The 21918-nt window shown below is 42.9% G+C and overlaps 1 protein-coding gene across 1 annotated transcript in view; it reads left to right on the forward strand.

The window, feature by feature from the left end:
• Positions 1-21918, forward strand: part of LOC139655949 (titin-like) — a 225562-nt gene that overhangs the window by 129706 nt on the left and 73938 nt on the right. Inside the window, 26 exon segments of the mRNA XM_071533376.1 lie at positions 60-189; positions 858-1048; positions 1490-1919; positions 2820-3125; positions 3778-3959; positions 5244-5373; positions 5972-6123; positions 6336-6483; positions 6858-7023; positions 8154-8305; positions 8455-8751; positions 9036-9335; positions 9908-10222; positions 10355-10503; positions 11494-11644; positions 12759-13040; positions 13412-13714; positions 14631-14933; positions 15570-15851; positions 16399-16586; positions 17568-17679; positions 18542-18844; positions 19506-19814; positions 20208-20489; positions 20785-21084; positions 21512-21805. Coding sequence (XP_071389477.1) covers positions 60-189; positions 858-1048; positions 1490-1919; positions 2820-3125; positions 3778-3959; positions 5244-5373; positions 5972-6123; positions 6336-6483; positions 6858-7023; positions 8154-8305; positions 8455-8751; positions 9036-9335; positions 9908-10222; positions 10355-10503; positions 11494-11644; positions 12759-13040; positions 13412-13714; positions 14631-14933; positions 15570-15851; positions 16399-16586; positions 17568-17679; positions 18542-18844; positions 19506-19814; positions 20208-20489; positions 20785-21084; positions 21512-21805 — 6157 coding nt within the window.

Here is a 21918-nt window from a genome sequence, read left to right on the forward strand (position 1 = left end):
ATTGTTCCTCAATGAGAAGCACATGACAAATAAAACGTCTCGTGTGTCGGTTCCACCAGGTGAACAGAACCACCCAGAGAACCAAGATCGCCATTCCTGAGACCATCAGACAGGACAAGGGCAACTACAAGCTGCTGGCCGAGAACTGCTACGGCAAAGCCCAGCACGTGATCCGGGTGGAGATCCTGGGTGAGCACATCAGTCCTCCTGCATCTCTGCTGTAGAGTTGTTCCAACACCTCTGACACAGCCTAAAGTGCTGGATCGGGTATTGGCGAGTACGCGAGTCTATGCACCGATCCGATATCATGTAATTTATTAGCCCCGAAAAAAATCTACTTTAAAGTAGTTTTCCTGCACTTTAACAATTTATTAAAGGAATTGTTATTTATTCCTAGATTTATTTATTTATGTTCTTTTTCAGTTATCAAACTAGATAAACTATCAAACTGTCAAACTAGATAATAAAAGAGTGTTCTATGGTATTCATTCTCTGTATGTATTTGTTCATGTTTTACAAAGGGTTTAACCTGAGCCAGGCCATACAGCAATGATAGCAATCATATCACATCCATACAGCATTAGTAGTATACAGCTGTTAAAAAATAGTAATAATACTGTACATATATATTTTTTTTTTTAACGCACTGGTATCGGATCGGTACTCAGTAGTTCAGGTATTGGAATCGGTATCGGGAAGAAAAAAAATGGTATTGGAACATCTTTATTCTGCTGTCTACCTGTTGTGTGTCTCATGTTTCTGCGTTCAGAGAAAATCTATTTCATCTGATCTCTGCTGTTTACCTAAACCTCCTGAGACGGACGTTATGAGAACCGTGTTGTGTGTCCTCCCCGCAGACCGGCCCCTCCCTCCCAGGAACATCGTGGTCTCCGACATCAAGGCGGACTCCTGCTACCTGACCTGGGACGCCCCGGAGGACAACGGAGGCAGCGAGATCACCAACTACATCGTGGAGCGCAGAGACGCCAGCAAGAAGAAGTCAGACTTCGAGGTGCTGACCATCAACCTGATCGACAGAAGATACGGGGTAAGTCACCTAAAAACTTGAGACTGGTAGTGTACATCTCACATACCTTCAAAAAAATACCGGGAAAAAACACGTAACGAACGTCAAAAAAACGTGATCGTGATTTTTTTTTTTCTTTAAAGATTCACTGCAGTGGAAATTGTGTTTTTCAGTATGTTCATGTAAAATTAACACTTTTTTAATTACCTTTTTTAATGACCATAATTCCGTAACAAATTCCTCACAAATTTGTTTGCTCATTTGTTTATATATTTCTGTTTATCATGATATGTGTCTGTTATTTAATTTGATTCATTTTATTTTATTAATTTATTTTTATTCTATTTTACACTTTATTTCTCACGTTTGCATTCTGCTATGTAGCTACTGCTAAAAAAAACCCAAAACAAAACGTGATGGCCAGAGTAAAGTAATAATTGAAACCCGTCTTCTTCCCTTCAGGTCTACAAACTGTTCAACAAAGGCACGTTCCAGTTCAGGATCAAGGCGGTGAACAAGTACGGCGTGAGCGACGGCTGCGACTCGGAGAAGGTCCAGCTGCAGGATCCGTTCGGTCTCCCCGGACCGCCGCGCAACCCCAAGATCGTCTCGGGCACGGCGACCACCATGACCCTGACCTGGGACCCGCCTCTGGACAACGGGGGCTCCACCATCCAGGGCTACTGGCTGGAGAAGAGGGAGCGGGGAGCGGTGTACTGGGGCCGGGTCAACAGGGCTCCGGTCACCAAGCCGGCGGTGAAGGGCCTGCAGTACACCGTGCTGCGGCTCATCGAGGGAACGGAGTACCAGTTCAGAGTGTCGGCCTGCAACGCCGCGGGAATCGGACCGCACAGCGAGTCCACAGAGTGCCGCTTCGCCGTGGATCCAAGCAGTGAGTCTCAGCTCTTTGACGTCTTCTAGTTGCTGACGAAGGGTTGAACTATTGTTCAGTTCCTTAGTTTTGGACGAATGAGTATGTTTACATGCACACTGATAATGAGATTTTAACCCAATTAAGGCAAAAACTCCAACTACTGAAATATAAACACCTTAATCTGATTATCTTAACCAAAGTCAGCAGAACTTGGTTAACACCAGTGGAGGAAGAAGTACTCAGATCTTTTACTTAAGTAAAAGTAGAAATACCACAGTATAAAAATACTCTGTTACAAGTAAAAGTCCTGCATTCAAAATGTTACTTAAGTAAAAGTACAAAAGTATTAGCATGAAAATGTACTTAAAGCAACAAAAGTAAAAGTACTCATTATGCAGAATGGCCCATTTCAGAATAATACAGTATATATTATATTATTGAATTATAATTATTGATGCATTAATGTGTAAGCATCACTTTAATGTTGCAGCTGAAAAGGTGGGGCTGATTTCCACTACTTTATATACTGCTGGGTATCTTACAGTAATCTATAATAATACGTCACAATTATATTATGTTAGTTGATGATATTTTGTATTAATAATCTGAATCTGCAAAGTAACTAGTAACTTAAGTTATCAAATAAAGGTAGTGGAGTAAGAAGTACAATATTTCCCTCTGAAATGTAGTGGAGTAGAAGTATAAAGTAGCACGAATTGGTACAAGTACCTCAAAATTGTACTTAAGTACAGTATTTGAGTAAATGTACTCAGTTACTTTCCACCTCTGGTTAACACACTCAGATTTAATAATAGTATCTATGGAATTATTGCATGACATAATATATGATGAATATATGAAACACCCAGTTCTACATTTTGGATGCTTAATCTTTACCCCTGCCCCCCCCCCCCCCAGACCCGCCCAGCTGCCCCGGTTCCCCCGAGGTTAAAGACAAGACCAAGAGCAGCATCACTCTCACCTGGAGCCCGCCGGACAAAGACGGCGGCAGCCCGGTGAAGGGTTACATCATCGAGGTCCACGAGGAGGGCACGCCCGACTGGAGGAGGGTGAACCCCGCCGATAAGCTCCACCCGACCACCGAGATCACCGTCCCCGACCTGAAGGAGGGCAAGAAGTGCAAGTTCAGGATCTACGCCGTCAACGCGGCCGGAAACTCCGAACCCGCCAAGACCGCCGACATCCTGGTCCAGGACATCCTGAGTGAGTTCACCATCAAACACACTGTGCTGACAAAACCCCCAGACTCACTACAGCTGAAACATTCTGACAACAAATCTGATTGTGATTTGACAGAATGAGTTTGGGTTTGAGTTTGAGTTTATTAGTATTCTTGCTCACAGTTAACAACTGAATAGAAGCAGAATTTACATTAATACAAATAGATACACTTACAAAAAATACACTCACATACAACCCTGCATACATTTTAAAATACCATAAAAAACAACAATATACAACACAAAACACAAAACACAAAACAAACAAAAACAAACCCCAAAGACTTCAGCTATCCATCTTTTGTCCCATTCAGTTCTATATTGTTCAGAGAATATTGCAATTGCGACTTAAACTGCAACATATCATCACAAGTTTTTCTTAATACAGTTTTTAGAACTTTAAAATTGTTTAAAGAAAAGTGATTTTGTTAAAAAAAAAAAAACTAGATGTGTGTGGTTTTTTTTATTCATTGTTCAGCTGTATCTCAAAACATATAAAAGCAGAATAGTGTCTGCACTAAACGCTCAAAAGCAACAAATTATTTAGAAACGTAACATCAACGTGTGTGTGTGTGTGTGTGTGTGTGTGTGTGTGTGTGTGTGTGTGTGTGTGTGTGTGTGTGTCTGTCCTCCAGTTGAGCCGACGGTCACTCTGGACGTCAGCGCTCACGATCTGCTGAACTGCAGAGCCGGAACCGCCGTCAGGATCCCCGCCACCATCACGGGACGTCCCGTTCCCAAGGTCACCTGGACCTTCGACGGCACCGCCGAGACGGAGAAGAAGAACGAGCTTCACACCCTGCCGGTCGACTCGGAGGTGAGAAGCTCCGCCTGAACCTGCAGGGGGAAAAAATAAGCTTCACCCTTGTGGGTCAAAATGAATGAGCAAAGAGTTCAAGAGTCTTCTGTGAAGTCCTTTATTCATGCATGGTTCAGTTCAGTGTTCCAGATCAGTGTTTAACAGAGAAGTGACAAAGAAGTGAAGCTCAACACACTCGCTCTCATACACTAGAGTAAACAACAACATAAATCTCTGCATAAAGACAAACCCACAGTTCAGATTTCTTAACTCAAAGACAAAAACCTAATATGGGACACATGGAAACACGTATGAATAGCATCAACTATTATTCACCTGTAAGAAACACTCAAAATCATCTCATAACCATATATAGCACACGTGCACGCTCACATGCACTGATGACCTCACCATGGTATGTAGAGAAAAAAAGACACTCTACTCTGAGAACAAAGAACAAAACAACACAGTGTGTTATTCATATAAAAAAACACAGTATTCATTTTATTTCTTACAAACTCCACAGCTCGCTATTTCAGTGAGTGTGTTTACTGTAATGCGTCACTCTGTGCTGTTTGCTTGGTAAATCCAGCATCCAGGTGACTGTGCCTGGTGACCTTTGACCTGCACGGTTTGAAAAACAAGGATTCTCCCCATGGGCCTGATTTTATTTTCACGGATCGATGATTGTGTTGTAAAGAAAAGATCACTCCCTAATTGTACATAGTTTTTTTTTCTTTTTTTTCTTTTTCTGTGTGTGTTTTTTTCTGAAAAGTGGGATTTGTGACAAACATGAATATGTGATATATACATACAGTGTCTGAAATACATTTAGTGGAAATGTTTGTTTGTTTGAATGTCAATAAAAAAAAAAGAAATCTGACTGAGGGCTTCACCTGCCCCAATAAATGTAAAGACTGAGCAGAAATCAAAGTGTTTTAACTGGGCTCTGCTCACTCTGATTATCACCTTGCTCCCATTAAGTTAATTAGATAAAGGCATTAACATGACAATTTCTAGTATTTAAGATTGAATTATTAGTGTGCATGTAAACATACTCAAGGAGACCAACTGTATATGAATGATCCAGAGGTTGGGATGAAAACATTCTGATGGAAACATTACTTTTCCAACCTTTTCAGAAGCTGAGGAAAACAATGATTTATAGACTTTTTTTTTTTTTTTCATAAATGTATTTATTCATTTAACAGGTACAATGAAATACAATATACATTAAGGACTCACTTTTTAACATTTGACAGTGTGTTTAACACTTTCTAAATCATCTGTCATCGCTCCCAGATCCACTCCACGGACTCGACCTCGGTGGTCCTCATCCCGGAGAGCAAGCTGAGCCACACCGGCCGTTACATCATCAACGCCGAGAGCGCCGCCGGTCACAAGGTGGTGAAGGTCCGGGTCAACGTGATGGGTGAGTCACCGACCAATCACACTGAAGAACATTTTTTAAACTTTCGCAACTCTCGCCATTTCATACAAAAAAAAACAAGGATCTTATGGATTATCACTTTAAAGTGTAGAAGGTGGAGAAAATCACAGCAAGATTACAGCTGAGAACAGACAGGTTTGCTGAAAGATGGTCAACATTAATACAAAATCCTATTCTTACTTTTATTTATTTCATTGTATTTATTTTCATTCTTATTTTATTCCTATTACACTTGTTTTTTTCTTTCTCAGGTATAAGCCACAAAGTATGTCAGGTTAATACTACAGTTACTGTATTGTTAATTCAGTGGTGGTACGAGTGGTGCGGTGTTTGATATGTGCCGCTCATGTTTATGTTTATGTAGAAAATTATTATTACCAATGAAGAAGAATTAGTTCATAACAATGTTCAGAACAGACATGAAAAGAATATAAGTTATAACAAGTGTAATTGTATATGCATCTCCTCCAAGTTGTATGTTCTCTGTATTATGTGTGTTGAGTAAAAAATCTGTTAAAAAAATAAATAAATAAAGTGTAGAAGAATAAATCCTTAGTGAGTGTTCTGTGCTGATCTCCAGACCTGCCCGGACCCCCTAAGGACCTGAAGGTCAGTGACATCACCAGAGGAACCTGCAGGCTGAGCTGGAAACCTCCAGAGAACGACGGAGGAGAGAGAGTCAAGAGCTACTTCATCGAGAGGAAGACTGCGGAGGGCAAGGCCTGGACCAAGGTCAGTCACTAACACAAGGAGAAATTAATGTTAAAATTTGTAGATGTGAGGTTTCTGGAGGACCTTGATAATGAATAAAAAAAGGGATACTGATGACATCAGAATCAACTTCCCCTGCCAGTCTGTAAGGGTCACCTACCATCGGTGAAAAATAAATACAATATAAATGCGCGTCGTGTCGTATAATAACACAAGCCTTCTTCCTCTCCCAGGTGAACCCGGCCTGTGCGGCTCAGTCCCTGGTGGTTCCGGACCTGATCGACGGACAGGAGTATCTGTTCCGCATCCGGGCCGAAAACCGCTTCGGGTTCGGACCTTATGTCGAGACCATCCAGAGGACCAAGGCCAGAGATCCCATCCGTAAGTAGTGTTATGTTTACATGCCCCTTATTTATATACATTTTTTGCTGTGTCCTATTCCCCATGGACATTAACTAACTTTCATCTTATCGGAGGAAACATGTGACTTCATTTCACTACCATGCTTTTGTAATGTTTTTACACAAAAACCTGTCTGACTGTTAACAATAAAAGGCAATTTTGTAAAGGATACCCACCGATACAGTTACAATCATCATAAAATCATAAATGTTATTTTGAAGACTAACTCTCTTCCTGGTCATTCCACAAGGAGAGGATCCTTGTCAACATACAAACAGACTCTAAAAATAAAACTCTACTGCTAATCTTCCGCTCACCAAATTGACTCCTCACGTTTCCCGGTGCGTCTCCAGATCCTCCCGATCCTCCGACCAGGCTGAAGATCCAGGACGTGAGGAAGGGAACGGTGTCTCTGACCTGGAAGGCTCCCAAGAACGACGGCGGCTCCCCCGTCACGCACTACAGCGTGGAGCTGCTCTGCTGGGACGCCAGCGGCAGCCAGAAGGAGTCCTGGAGGAGGTACGCATCACTTATTTAAATCACTTCTTAGGACCTATCTTTAGAGACTTGCTTTTATATTATTGTCCTCCACAATGAAGTCGGGGGAGGGACTATCAGTCTGTCCGTCATGCACAATATCTGATATATCTGATATATAATCTGATATATAATATCTGACGCCACTGATCAGATTTTGACGAGACTAAAGGGAACGATGCGTCTCGTTGGTCCATTCTGGCATTTTTTATTTAAATTGCACTGATTGGCCTGAGGGGGGCGCTGATGGCCCCAAGCCATCCTGCGTCATTCTCAGGGATTTTGCTTTTACCCTTGATTCTTATCTTTTATCTTCTTGTGCTTCTTGTTTTAATTTATTTTATGAGCATAATGTGTGCTTTTATTTGATTTGATTATTTGAGCATTTTGTAAATTCTGTCTTGAGAAAAGAAGATCCTGCACACTGCTCTTGCTCAGCATCACAATTTATTGATCATACTAACGTTTTGGTCCCTCTGGACCTTTGTCAAGAGTGTTTTAAACAATTCTTACAACAATGATCTTAAATAGATAATGCTCCGCCCATTCTGTGTGCACAGGTGTGGGACAATTATTCTCCTGTGGGAGTGTCTCTCAATAATTGACAGTGACGTGTGTACAATCTGTCGCATTATAGTCCACACATAAGAAAAAGAAAAGAAAAACAGGAACAAGTGAGACACCACGTCACATACTTATGTCTATTTACAAAAATATTTACAGAAATTGCATATCTAATGAATGAAAACATCGGCCTTGCAGCTTTCATAAGTCATTCGAAACTGTGCAATCATATGAAATACTTGTATCTTGAGTGCACCATAAGCAGGTCTATTTGATCCCAAAGCTCCTTAGAGCATGACATGCCATGGAATCTCATCGTTCAATCCTTTGGTAAAGTCTGTTCTAAAAACATGGTCTCATATATTTTCCTAACTTTGCTCTTAGCGATCCTTCACCTAAACCTCTAGTTTTCTGCATTGTGTTGTTTTTTCCTGGGCTTCTTGCAGTCAGGGAGACAGACAGACAGACACGGGGAGACAGATACTGACTCGTGTTGAAAGCCTCTCTGGACAAAGGCGTCGGCTCAATGTCTGAATTGTGAATTGCAGGTGCAACAGGAGAGACGTGGACACCACCAGCTTCAAGGTGGAGGATCTGACGGAGGGAGACGAGTATGAGTTCAGAGTGAAAGCTCACAACGACGCCGGAGCCAGCAGACCTTCCTCTACCGCAGGACCGATCCTCATCCAAGACCAGACATGTAAGACGATGAACTGGACCTTTTTTTTCTTCATAAAAATGCACAAGTTCATCTCAGGAGTGGATTCCTTTTTTTGTAGATGTCCTAAAATAGAAGAAGTAATCAAAAACCTCTCGTATAATCTTCTCATGTCCTCGCCCGTCTCCCAGGTGCTCCTTCCATCGAGCTGAAGGAGTTCATGGAGGTGGAGCAGGGAGCCGACATCAGCATCGTGGCTAAGATCCGCGGCTGTCCGTTCCCCACCCTCACCTGGTACAAGGCTCCTCCTCACAAGTCGGACGACAAGGTGGAGGTTCAGTACGACGAACACATCAACAAGATCGTGTCCGACGACAGCTGCACCCTGCTGATCCAGCAGGGCAAGAGGCCGGACACAGGCCTGTACACCCTGGTGGCCTCCAACAGCCTGGGCAAGGCCTCCAAGGAGATGAGGCTGAACGTTCTGGGTACGACTCCAGAGCATGAACGTGATAAACTGCCAGGACAACCTGTATGTTCAAGAGAAATACCGAGGCAACTCTCTGGTGATAAATTATTAAAAAGCCTTTACTCACTGGCTAGTCCATGTTGGGCAGTTAAAAAGCCAACAGGTTTCCGTTAATAAGAGTGGAGGTAGAAGAGCGCATCAGGCAAAATAGACCTGATTGGAGTGCTTAACCAAAAACACTGAACTTTAGAGGAAAAAAGCAGTACATCCAAAAATCATCGTTGTTGTGTTCCCCCTGTACAGGCCGTCCCGGACCCCCCTCCGCTCCCATTAAGTTCGAGGAGATCGGAGCGGAGAAGATCACGCTGTCCTGGCTGCCGCCGAAAGACGACGGCGGCTCCAAGGTCACCAACTACGTCATCTGGAGGCGCGTGGCCAACCGGAACACCTGGGTCCCCGTGACCAACGAGCCCAAGGACAGGATCTGGACCGTGGAGAGTCTGATGGAGGGACACGAGTACGTGTTCCGCATCATGGCCCAGAACAAGTACGGAGTCGGAGATCCTCTGGACAGCGAGCCGGAGGTGGCCAGGAACCTGTACAGTGAGTCAACTTACTCAAACTATGGAGTGTGTATTGTATTTGAATGATATTTGATATTTGGGTAACACTTTACAATAAGGGTCACTAAGTTAAGGGTTAGTTAATGCTTAATAAGACTATACAGGGAATCAAGTGCTGATCAACTTCATCAACTGAGAATCTGTTGAATATCAGCAGGGAGAAATAATAACACTTTACAATAAGGGTCACTAAGTTAAGTTAGTTTAAGTTAGTTAGTTAATGCTTAATAAGCATTAAATAACCCTTAATTAACAGTTAACTAATGTGTAATTTACTAATGGTGTTCATGTTAACTAAGGTATTAATTTATACATTATTTAATAGTTTATAAAGATGACTATTAAATAATGTATAAATTAATACCTTAGTTAACATGAACACCATTAGTAAATGATTACCAGACACATTAGTTAACTGTTAATTAAGGGTTAGTTAGTAAAGTGTTACCAATGAATCAATGTTACCTTTTTAGACATTAGTTTCATAAGTCATTTAACAAACTCTCCAAACACTATTCTGACCTTCTCCCGTTGTGTGTGTCCGTCCTCCAGCTGTGCCCGGCAAGTGCGAGAAGCCGACTCTCTCCAGCATCACCATGGACACCATGACGGTCAACTGGGAGGAGCCGGAGGACGACGGCGGCACCCCGATCACCGGCTACTGGCTGGAGCGCAAGGAGACCACGTCCAAGCGCTGGGCTCGCGTGACCCGCGACCCGATCCGTCCCATGGCGTTGGGAGTGTCCCATGTGGTGACGGGACTCATCGAGGGCGCCCAGTACCTGTTCAGAGTCACAGCCATCAACGCCGCCGGACCCGGACCTGCCAGTGACCCCACTGACCCCACCTTCGCCAGAGACCCCACCTGTAAGGATAGAGTTAGATACTGAAATGAACCCTGTCTTCCACATTTTCCTGTGCACATCCTTTGTCGGTGTGGTGAAACATCAACTCATCGGCCGTGACACTAAGCATCTCTCTGTCTCCCCCCCCCCGCAGCTCCCCCCGCCCCTCCCACTCCCAAGGTGTCCGACTGGACCAAGTCCACCGTGGACCTGGAGTGGATCCCTCCTCTGAAGGACGGAGGCTCTAAGATCCTGGGTTACTTGGTGGAGTACAAGGAGGAAGGAACCGAGGCCTGGGTCAAGGTGAGGAGAAACAAAATAGTCCAACACATTCTTATTATACCATTAAATAACAAGCAAATAGTAAACATGTTGTCCCCCACCAGTGATGTAGTTCTTGGGTCAGTCAGTGATTGCTGAGTGAACTTGAAATATGAGTGAAATTGTAGAAGCATTTTGGTATGGAACAATGAAAGGACAGATTGACCATATACTTCTGTTGCCTACTCTCCTCAGAATTAGGCTTACAAGTTATATCTTGAAATGTAGTAACTGTAATTGTCCTGTTTTTACTCAATACAGTACAAAATATAAGAACTACAATACGCAATAAATACAATCCGTACATTACACAATGTACACTACAATACAATTTATAATACAATATACAATATAACATACAACAGCAGGAGCGTGAGTGTTATGAATAATATAAATGCTAAATGATAAGTGATACATGGTATTGCACAGTAGGTAAGTGGTAATATGATATAAGTAGTGAACACTGAGGCACAGTGGTAGTGCAGTGATGATGCAATAACAGAACAACAGTCCAACAACTGGACAATAACTACAATAACACAATAAATACAGCAGTGTATCACATACGTCAATCAAGTTTATTTTATAAAGCCCTTTTAACATCAAGATGTCACAAAGTGCTTGAACATAAACATGGGAATGAAATAAAAGAATAATAAACAACAAAATAAATACAGACGCAGTCTTGATCCCCAAAGAGCATTAGCGCAGTACTAAACAGGCATCAGCACAGTAGCAAGGAAAAACTCCCTAGATGAAGTTAGAAAATAACTGTTAACTTTAACTTGTGTCCCCATTCATTGTCAATGTCTCCCCCTAGCGGCACAAAGTCAATGTTACAGTGTGACTAACTGACAAACAAACGAACAGAAATCTAACAAAGCTCAATCAAGCTAAGTAAAAAAATCTGGGGTTTCATAAAAGTATTTTTGTCTTCGATGCAGACTCTTGAAGTGTGTTTGTTGTTTGCAGGCCAAGGAGAAGGAGGTGAGAGGCACCAGGTTTGTGATCACCGGTCTGAAGACCGGCGGACACTACAGGTTCAGGGTGATCGCCTTCAACGCTGCTGGAAACAGCGAGCCAGGGGAAGTTCCTGAGGCGCTCGAGGTCAACGACAGAACCAGTGAGTCAATATTTACTTTCCCATAGCCAGTGAGAGGAATTTGGGAATTTGGGTGGGAAGGGTTAATGAGTATGTGAAGTTTGGGTAGGAGTTGATAGAGCTGAGGGTTGGTTCATGTTCTTGTTATTCTTGCATATTGCTTTTATGTCTTGTCTGTCAAATCAGAAACCAGTTCACTCATACATCTTGGATATGTCACTGTTTGTTGTCTACAACACTGGTGCAAAATCAGTAAAAAGCTTTGAGAAAAAAAGAACCAGTGAGTCGCTCTTACGTCTTCTCATAACACCCTGCAGAAGAGTCGTGTATTCTGTTTCTGGTGTACACTGCAAAAACTCTTCATCTAAACAAGTAATTTAGTCACACATAGCCTATATAAAAGTAGGATTAGGCTACTTAAACACATAAATGAGCACAAAATACAGATAAACCTAAGAGTTACTAAATTAGCTAGCAATTTTGAGAACAACCACCACAACAACTTTTTAATTTAGCAGGGAAATTTGTTAGCTTACTAGCTAGTTAGTAAGCTACTAGCTAGCTACCTAAGCTGGACTCTAGCTAGTTAGCGATAATGGACTAAATATATTAAAATGTAAACATATCCCTCTGGATTCTTGCGTTCCATTCATTTCAAATATGTATTTTAGTGGAGAATGTGAAATGATAAATGTTTGTATGATCTATCTTGGACTCGCTCTTCCAGGTAGCATTTCCCACCCCGAGTGTTCAAAATGGCCGCCATTTGAATAGATATAGATATAGATGTCACGTGTTTCCAATGCAAATCAAGTGAAGCTGCAGTGGAAACAGGTGGAGTTATCGCTCCTCACTGGCAGAATTTTTTTCTTGGTTTACGAAAAATAAGATTTGAAGGCTGAATATGAGACTGAATGACTTGTTAAGATGGATGTTCTTGTTTTGCAGTGTGCATAAAATCAGCATCAATCTCGCAACAATGCGATCTCTATGGAGGAGCGTGATGCTGGTTAACCATTTGATTTGGGCATATGATTAAATATGCATCTTTGTGAAGTTTATACCACAAATTAATTGAGCCCGGTTGATCAGCATAGCTCTTCTATAATGACCATACTGCCTGTCCTTCCTCCAGTTGCTCCTGAGGTGGACCTGGACGCCTCGGTGAAGGAGAGGATGGTGGTCCACGCCGGCGGAGTGATCCGTATCATCGCCTATGTGTCGGGCCAGCCGGCCCCGGAGATCACCTGGAACAGAGACGGAGCTGCGCTGCCTTTCGAGTCCAAGGTGGAGACGACCGGCATCAGCTCCTCTCTGGTCATCAAGCCCTGCACCAGGAAACACCAGGGAGTCTACTCCCTGACCGCCAAGAACGCCGGAGGAGAGAAGAAGAAGAACATCACCGTTGAAGTTTTGGGTGAGGGATTCCTTTCGTTAGTGGCCCGATGTCAAGATGAGACAAAAATGGTTGAGTGGTATCGCAGAATATGGGTCCTGATATTTAGAAGTTCTGGGGCGTCCTGGTGGCTCAGTTTGCCGAGGTGCGTACCATGTAACCACAATTTGGGGGTTTTGAATCCAGCCACGGACCTTTGTTGCATTTCACTCCATTCTCTAATCTCTCCCTTTCTTGTCTCTCTTCACTGTAAACTATCCAAAAAAAACATAGCAATTGAAAGTTCTTATTCAGCTTCCTTTTAGTCTAAATGAGTCTGACTTCTCTGAAGCCATTGGACAAAGCATCATGTCCAGGGCAACAGTTGAGTGACTTGCTGTGTTCTGCCTCAGATGTCCCCGGGCCTGTGGGCATTCCCTTCACCGCCGCGAACCTGACCAGCGACTCCTGCAAGCTGAACTGGTTCTTCCCCGAGGACGACGGCGGCTCCGCCATCACCAACTACGTCATCGAGAAGCGCGAGGCCGAGCGTAAGGCCTGGACCTCGCTGTCCTTCTCCGTCACCAGACACAGCGCCGTGGCTCACGGGCTGATCGTAGGAAAGGCCTACTTCTTCAGGGTGGCCGCCGAGAACGCCATCGGCCTGGGACCCTTCATCCAGACCGCTGCTGAGATCACTGTCAAGGATCCTATCAGTAAGTCAAATTCCTATCAAGTGACTAATGTGTCACTAAACAGTCTACTGAGTTTCAAGTGCTACTCATAATTGTGTGATAAGTGTACAGAAATTCAGTGTCTGGGCTAGGGTTAATCTAGGGTTAGGGTTGGGTTTAATCTGTAGAGAATGCACCAAATAGGCACCAAATAATTTTTTGAACATCTACTTTTAGTCACGTGATAATTTGTGAGCTTAGAATTATAACGCTAAATCACGCTAATATATATATATATATTATCACGGTAAATGGATATTGCATAATGTGATACAGTTGTTGTACTTACTGTATATATTATTATTATGTTATTTATTGTTGTGTCTTTGTCTTGTTGCTCTTTGTCATTGTTGTGTATTGGCTGCTGCTTTTGACCTGCCCCAGGCCTCCCTTGAAAAAGAGATTTCGATCTCAATGGGACTCACCTGGTTAAATAAAGGATAAATAAATAAAATAAAAAAAAATATGGTTCTATCTGCCTTCAGGATAGTTCTGAGATATTGAGCTTCAAAGTTTTCAGCATCCATTGAGTTAAATGGAGATGGGTCCTTTTGTTTTAGAAATTACAGACTCAAAATCATTATTTTCAAAAAATAACACCACACATATGTCAACAGGCACTCATAGAATAGGTTCATGCGACTAACTCAGTTTTGACAAAAAGGTCAGATAGAACCTTATAATACCAAGGTCACAAATTGTGGAGTATCAACATTGGACTATCCAAATCACGTTACTGATTTTTATTTTCTTAACTAAAAGCTGTTGTCTATCATCTTAACTTGCATAGAAAATCAACTTAACTTAAAATCAACATCATCCGACAACAGTAAAATTTCTCGTAAAACTAAACGAGTCACAACAGATAAATGACCACGGTGTGTCTGTGCTCCCCTAGCTGTGCCCGACCGCCCCGAGGACCTGGAGGTCACCGCCGTCACCAAGGATTACATCAGCCTCACCTGGAAGGCGCCGAAGTTTGACGGCGGCTCAGAGGTCACCATGTACATCCTCGAGGCGCGTATGATCGGCAAGGACAAGTTCACCAGGCTGACCAAGGAGACGCTGATGGAGAGGAGGTACACCCTGGACGGTCTGAGGGAAGGAGACACCTACGAGTTCAGGGTCATGGCCGTCAACGAGATCGGACCCAGCAAGCCTTCCTTCTCCACCAAGCCCATCACCTGCAAGAATGAACTGGGTGAGGACTTTTAGCTCGTTTCAGTACTGAGTTCTTCATTACAGGTCATTCATAAGTAGGCATGGGACGATATGAACATTTCATGTCACGATTATTCCTGGCCAAAATAATTGCGATTCACGATATTATCCCGATAATCATCAAAATATGCTTAAAACTCTTAAAATGGTACTAAAACATACTGGAATCACTTTACCTTACATTTTGTTAAGAAACAAATATTTTTATTGCATCATAGGACACATATCTTTTTTTTGTGAACATCCTTTTTAGTGAAAAGCAAACAAGGTCAGATTCAGACTCTCGCCAACACCCAGCAGGTAATCACAATGAGAGAAAATAATCTATTAATAGAAAGAATCTACCTATCAACCTGATATCCAAGCATTCCCCAAGCTTTTTCAAGTCACTTGTGAGGATATTCACAATTATCCCAATAATGGAAATTCACCAAGATAAAATTATCTTGAGTGTTTTTATCACGATATCCTCCCATCCCTATTCATAAGAGTCCCCCCTGCCACAAGAGTCTGTCTTCTGTGGACATAGAAAAGTGAAAAATAGAAACACCAGATGACCCTAATCAAATCCCTTAGAGTATCGCTGCTAACTTCTGCTTCTTCCTCCGTCCTCCAGAGCCGCCGACCATCGAGCTGGACTTCCGCGATAAGATCATCATCCGCGTGGGCGAGAGCTGCCTGCTGCAGGGCCGCTACACCGGCAAGCCCTCGCCCTCCATCGTGTGGTACAGGGACGACGAGGAGCTGAAGGCCGACAAGCACATCATGTTCAAGAACACGCTGACCACCATGTCCCTGGGTCTGATGAAGGCCGAGCGCGGGCACAGCGGGCGATACGTGGTGGTGGTGGAGAACAGCACCGGGTCCAGGAAGGGAGTCTGCAACATCACCGTCGTCGGTATGTGGTCCGACCTCAGATTCAGATTCAGATTCAGATTTTATTTACTCTAGACCACACATCGTGGTATGGAGTACAAACACAAAACAAAACAGCAGTACAATGGTTAACAACCAGAATAGATCTTAAGCAGAAATTAAGTCATTTAAAGAGAGGCAGAACATTACTCAAAAATGCACCCAGTTTACATACTATCCTTGGTTTATCTGTCTGCGATAATAAGTTTAAACATAGATGGATGGTTTACAAAGTATTTTGGCAGGTACTTCTTTCTATTCTCAACAATGCTTGTGTTTTTACATTCAAACAAAACGTGATATTAGAAACTCGGAAATTACAAATAGCCTGGCCATACCTCCTGTTTTCACAAAGTAGATACTTTTCAAACTTTTCTACCAGGTAGGGATGGGCATTTCAAGCAAAAATACTATTCGATATTCACTGGGAACTATTCAACCATTCTTCGAAGATCATATCACGAAGACATTTTTCATCATTCTAAATTTGAGAATCTCACTCAGAACCCCCTTTTGGTTTTCCCCCGCAGACCGTCCCACGCCTCCCGTGGGCCCCGTGGTGTTTGACGAGGTGCACAGGGAGTACATGGTGATCTCCTGGAAACCTCCTCTGGACGACGGAGGAACCAGTGTCTCCAACTACATCATTGAGAAGAGAGACATCAACAGAGACATGTGGACCACCGTCACCTCCGCCTCCTCCAAGACCACATGCAAGGTGGGTCCAGATGATTTGTAGATCCTGCTCAGGCCAGGTGTCGTGTCACACCTAGAAGACGCCAAAGTGTGATGCAGTGTGAATTTTGACAAGAATTTTAAATTTAGTTTTAGTCTTAGTCGCTGACTGAAAATTGTAGTTGGTTTAAAGTCACATTTTAGTCTTTTTTTTGTTTTGTTTTAGTCATTTTAGTCATTTAGTCTAATTTTAGTCTAATTTTAGTCTAATTTTAGTCATAATTTTCTCAGACAGTTTCATGATACTGTAATGGATTTTGCTGAAGGATATTTCTCCTGGCTGTAAAAATTCCAATGAGAAGTCAGCATACCTTGAACTATGTGTTTACTCATCTAGGCTGAGAATGTGTTACTGACTCACCGTACGTCTTTCATATATCATATAAAAATGAATGCCTAAAGTTTGCTAGAAAAAGTGCAATACAATGTTGCGGCCCGCCACAATAGATTTTTTTTCCACTCTTTAATTGCAGAACTGCGTGTAGCGCATTGATTCGCTCAGCCACTAACTGCTCTGCACGCTCTCTCTCTCGCTCTCTCTCTCTCTCTCTCTGTCTCTCGCTCACTCGCTCACCAGGGGCAGTGAGAATTTGACTTGCACTTTCAGATAAATGATTGGTTAAAAAGGAAAACAACCAATGCTTTGAGGTTGTCCACCCAGACAGAGCCGACTATTTTGTCTCGTCTTTACTCATCAGGGCATAATGAACAGAGGTTTCGTCGTAATTTTTGTTTTCATTTTTTTCATTTATGTTGTCGTTACAATTTAGTCATGAAATAAAATGACGTCAACGAATACTTTCACTATCGTGAAAATTTCCGTTGACAAAATGAACACTGGTGTGACGGCAGCGGTGGTGATGAGCTGAGTCTCAGCCAGATGTAAGCAGATCTTGGTACGGTGCAGAGATGGATAAATGAATCAAAACGATATAACAATGTTTCTGTCGCTGTTTCTCCACAGATCCCCAAGCTGACGGAGGGCAGGGAGTACATCATGAGGATTTCTGCTGAGAACATGTACGGCATCAGCGACCCTCTGGAGTCAGAGGAGATGAGAGCCAAGGATCTGTTCAGTACGTTCTGCTGCAGACTCACACTGCCGCCTCTGTTCAAATGGCAATACACTCTGTGTGCATAGCACAAACTACACACATTTGTTTTTCACTTGCTTCATTTCTCCCAAATTCATTTGATGAAATGAATTTTTGATCAAATGAATTAGAATTTATTTTTAGTCAGATACATCTTGGGTCACCTTTTTCTGTTTCTGCATTTTTGTATATATAAATTTTCTGGTTTTTACCGTATTCACTTCGGCCATTTTAAAAGTACTGCACACTGTCTGCACTTGCACATCAAAAAATGTTTGCATTTGCTAAAAGTCAAGGTAAATGTTATTTGTTTAGCACATTACATAAAAAACAGCAACACAATGTGCTTCACAAAGCAAAGAGAAATACATGTATAATAAAATAAAATAAGAACATACATGTCATCATACATAAAAACATACATACACATGCACACATGCAGAGGACAGAGACATTTGCTCTAAAAAACCCAAGATTAGTGTGTTAAGTCAAAAGACCTTCCATAGTTAAAAACAGCAGTAAAAAGAAATGTCAACTTTTAAGTCTTCTCTTAAAAGAGCGTGTTGGTGTTATAACAGTGTTGGTGTTATGACAGTGTTGGTGTTATGACAGTGTTGGTGTTATAACAGTGTTGGTGTTATAACAGTGTTGGTGTTATGACAGTGTTGGTGTTATAACAGTGTTGGTGTTATAACAGTGTTGGTGTTATGACAGTGTTGGTGTTATAACAGTGTTGGTGTTATAACAGTGTTGGTGTTATAACAGTGTTGGTGTTATAACAGTGTTGGTGTTATAACAGTGTTGGTGTTATAACAGTGTTGGTGTTCTGCTGTGGTTCCTGCAGGAGTCCCCGAGGCGCCCGAGATGCCCACGGTCAGAGAGGTGTACGGCACCAACGCCCTGGTGCTGTGGACCCGGCCTCGCGACGGGGGCAAGCCCATCACCAACTACATCCTGGAGAAGAAGGAGCCGTCCGCCAAGAGGTGGTCCCGCGCCACCAGGGACCCGCTGTACCCCGCAACCCAGTTCAGGGTGCAGGACCTGGTGGAGGGGTGCGAGTACGAGTTCAGGGTGATGGCCGAGAACGAGCTCGGAACCGGAGACCCCAGCCCTCCCTCCAAACCCATCCTGGCTAAAGATCCCATCGGTCAGTGTGTGACACCTCAGACAAACTCATACAACCATGGAAACTGTATCATTATTATCCATAGTGATATTCTCTTCCAGCGATGAAAAGGGAGAAGCAGGTCTTGAGACTAGACTGTAATATTAGCCTGCCATCCCCTTCTCTGTTTGTGATTTCTTCTTCTAAATTATTGCATATACTGTTGTATTTGCAAATGCATGAATTAAACCTTAATAAAACCTTTCTTAGTTATTTATGACCAAAGGTTTAGTTCAGATGAATGATTTGTATTTTTATGTCGTCATGGTCGCGTCTGTCTGTCTGTCTGTGTGTAGATATATTCTTGTGAACACAATAAGTCCAGAACAATACATGATAGAAACTTCATTTCATTAGATTTTGGATCCACTTGCTGCATAAATCTGCATATTAATTAAGGAAAAACTGTTTTTCTCTAAACTACTGTAACTCCTTAATGATTTAAGCTAGTGTTAATATTAATACCACCCATGTGTTATGTGAAAACAAGTATGCTGACAGAAATATTTGCCAATTAATGCATTAATTAGCTTCATCAGCATAACTGGTTATGTTTAGTATATCATGGTGGTTTTGTCAGGACATGAGGCAGCTCAAGTGCCTCTTGTCTTGTTAAACGTGTTTCCTGGTCTTCTGCTCACAGTGCCTCCCAGCCCTCCAGTGACTCCTGAGGCCTACGACAAGACCAAGGACTCAGTCAGTCTGAAGTGGCAGATGCCCCGCCACGACGGCAAGGGCAGGATCTTCGGTTACCTGGTGGAGTACCAGAAGCCCGGCTCGGTGGAGTGGATCCAGGCCAACGAGTCTCCGGAGCAGTGCCCCGACCTGCACTACGTTGTGACGGGTCTGACTGACGGACAGGAGTACACCTTCAGGATCTACACCGTCAACGCCGCGGGCAAATCTGAGCCTGCCTACGTTAAACAGAACATCAAAGTCCACGACAGACTGGGTAAGGGGTTGGATTTCTTATTTTTATTCTTTCTTATACTTATTATACTCATACAACAAAAATGTCACATGAAAACCTACATGTGAATGCTTTTTGGTTTTCATATGTGAACCATTTTTTTCAAGTGACAGTTTTTAATTCAGACGGTGAAACAAGTTTTTTTTCCACATATTTTTTCACGTTTTCATCTCCCATTACCTTCCATTTGGCAATAATAGTTTAACATGTGGAAACTTAATTTCACATCCAAAGAGACGATTCACAGGTGAAAAATGTTATTTTCATATTGGAAATGAGAATATCTGTAAGGGTAATTATCAGTCATATCAAAATTTTTGTTTACATCTGCTGAATTCAATTTTCAAAATGTATTATCCCCTTTTCCCTCCACAGAGGCACCAGAGCTGCTGCTGGACGCCAACATGTCCCGGGACCACCTGGCCATGCTGGGCACTGACATCACCCTGAGCGCGACCATCAAAGGCGTGCCGACTCCCACCGTCAGCTGGAAGAAGAACGACGGAGACCCTCCGTCCCACAACACCATCGCCGTCACCGCCACCGGCAGCAAGCTCTTCATCCCCAAGTGTGTCCGCCCCGACTCCGGCAACTACACCATCACCGCAGAGAACGCCGCCGGAAAGAAATCGGCCACTGTTGCCGTGCTCGTCCTGAGTGAGTGAAACCTCCACCGAGACAAGATGTGATACTGTATTCACTCAAGACTTGCCATAGTAATAAGCTATGTTCTGACAATGTGATTCTCAAGCTGCGGTCAATCAATTTTAACTTAAATTTTAAAAGGTACCACAATCCATTTAATAAGAAATGGGCATTCATTCGCAGTTATTATTCAATAGGTTGGATTTTTCTATATTTGAATTTTGAAGAAAATTGAATTAAACCCAGGCTCAAATGATACCACACTATTTTCTTTGATCTAACCCTCATGAACATATGTTTCCACCAGACAAGCCCTCTCCTCCCAGAGACCTGGTGATCTCTGAGGTGACCAGTGAGTCCGCCTACCTCACTTGGAAGGCTCCTGAGGACAACGGCGGTGCCGTCATCTCCCACTATGTGGTGGAGAAGAAGGATGTGGCCGCTGAGAAGTGGGTGCCCGTCTCTGCAGCCAATAAGAAGCTGAGTCTGATGGCCATGTACCTGATGGAAGGCATCCAGTACATGTTCAGAGTGGCTGCAGAAAACCAGTTCGGCAGGAGCGACTATTTGGCGACCAAGACGCCCATCAAGGCTGTCGATCCTCTCTGTGAGTACACATGAAAATGTCAACATTATAAAAATTTGAATTATTTGTCTAACTCAGTGATTCTCAAGATTTTTCACATCAAGGACCCCTAATTTAGTCCACATTAGGGCCACGGACCCCCATTTGATCAGATTTTGTCTCTTGGACCCAAATCTGAGAATATTTTTATGGTTAGATATGATTTTTGTGTCTAATTGTGTTAACGTCTTGTAAATTAAATAATGCTCAAATTTAACAATTCATGAATTTGCTGTGGACCCCCTGGAACCCCCTCAAGGACCCCTAGTGGTCCCCGAACCCCACGTTGAGAACCACTGGTCTAACTTACTGGACTTTGAATAATAATGATTTTGTCTGTATCACATTTCCTTAAAATTAGGTACAGATATTTTAACCCAACTAAATTACCTTCTCCAATGACTTTCAGATGCTCCTGGCCCACCCAAGAACCTGCACCACACTGATGCAGAAAAGACAGAAGTGTGGTTGGAATGGGAGTGGCCTGACCGCACCGGGGGAAGTGAGATCACCGGCTTCATTGTTGAGCACCAGGAAGAGGGCCAGACTGACTGGGTCACCTTCAAGACTGTCACCAACAACCACTCCCATGTCACCGGTCTGGTGGAGGGCAAGACCTACCGCTTCAGGGTCAAGGCTCAGAACGCCATTGGCGTGAGCCGTCCTGACACCAGCGTTCCTGTCACCTGCCAGGAGAAGACATGTAAGACACGTGATTCCTATGGGGCAGTTTTCCATAGTTATATTCTTGATTTTCTGATCAGTTCTATAATATCTTGCAATATTTGAAATAGTTGAAATATTAAATTAAGTATA

The sequence above is a fragment of the Centroberyx affinis genome, unplaced genomic scaffold (genome assembly GCF_046629955.1).
Source record: "Centroberyx affinis isolate AG114_WGS23_722 - 3 ecotype Tasmania unplaced genomic scaffold, CSIRO-AGI_Caff_v1 ptg002362l_1, whole genome shotgun sequence".
NCBI classification, from domain to species: Eukaryota; Metazoa; Chordata; class Actinopteri; order Beryciformes; family Berycidae; genus Centroberyx; species Centroberyx affinis.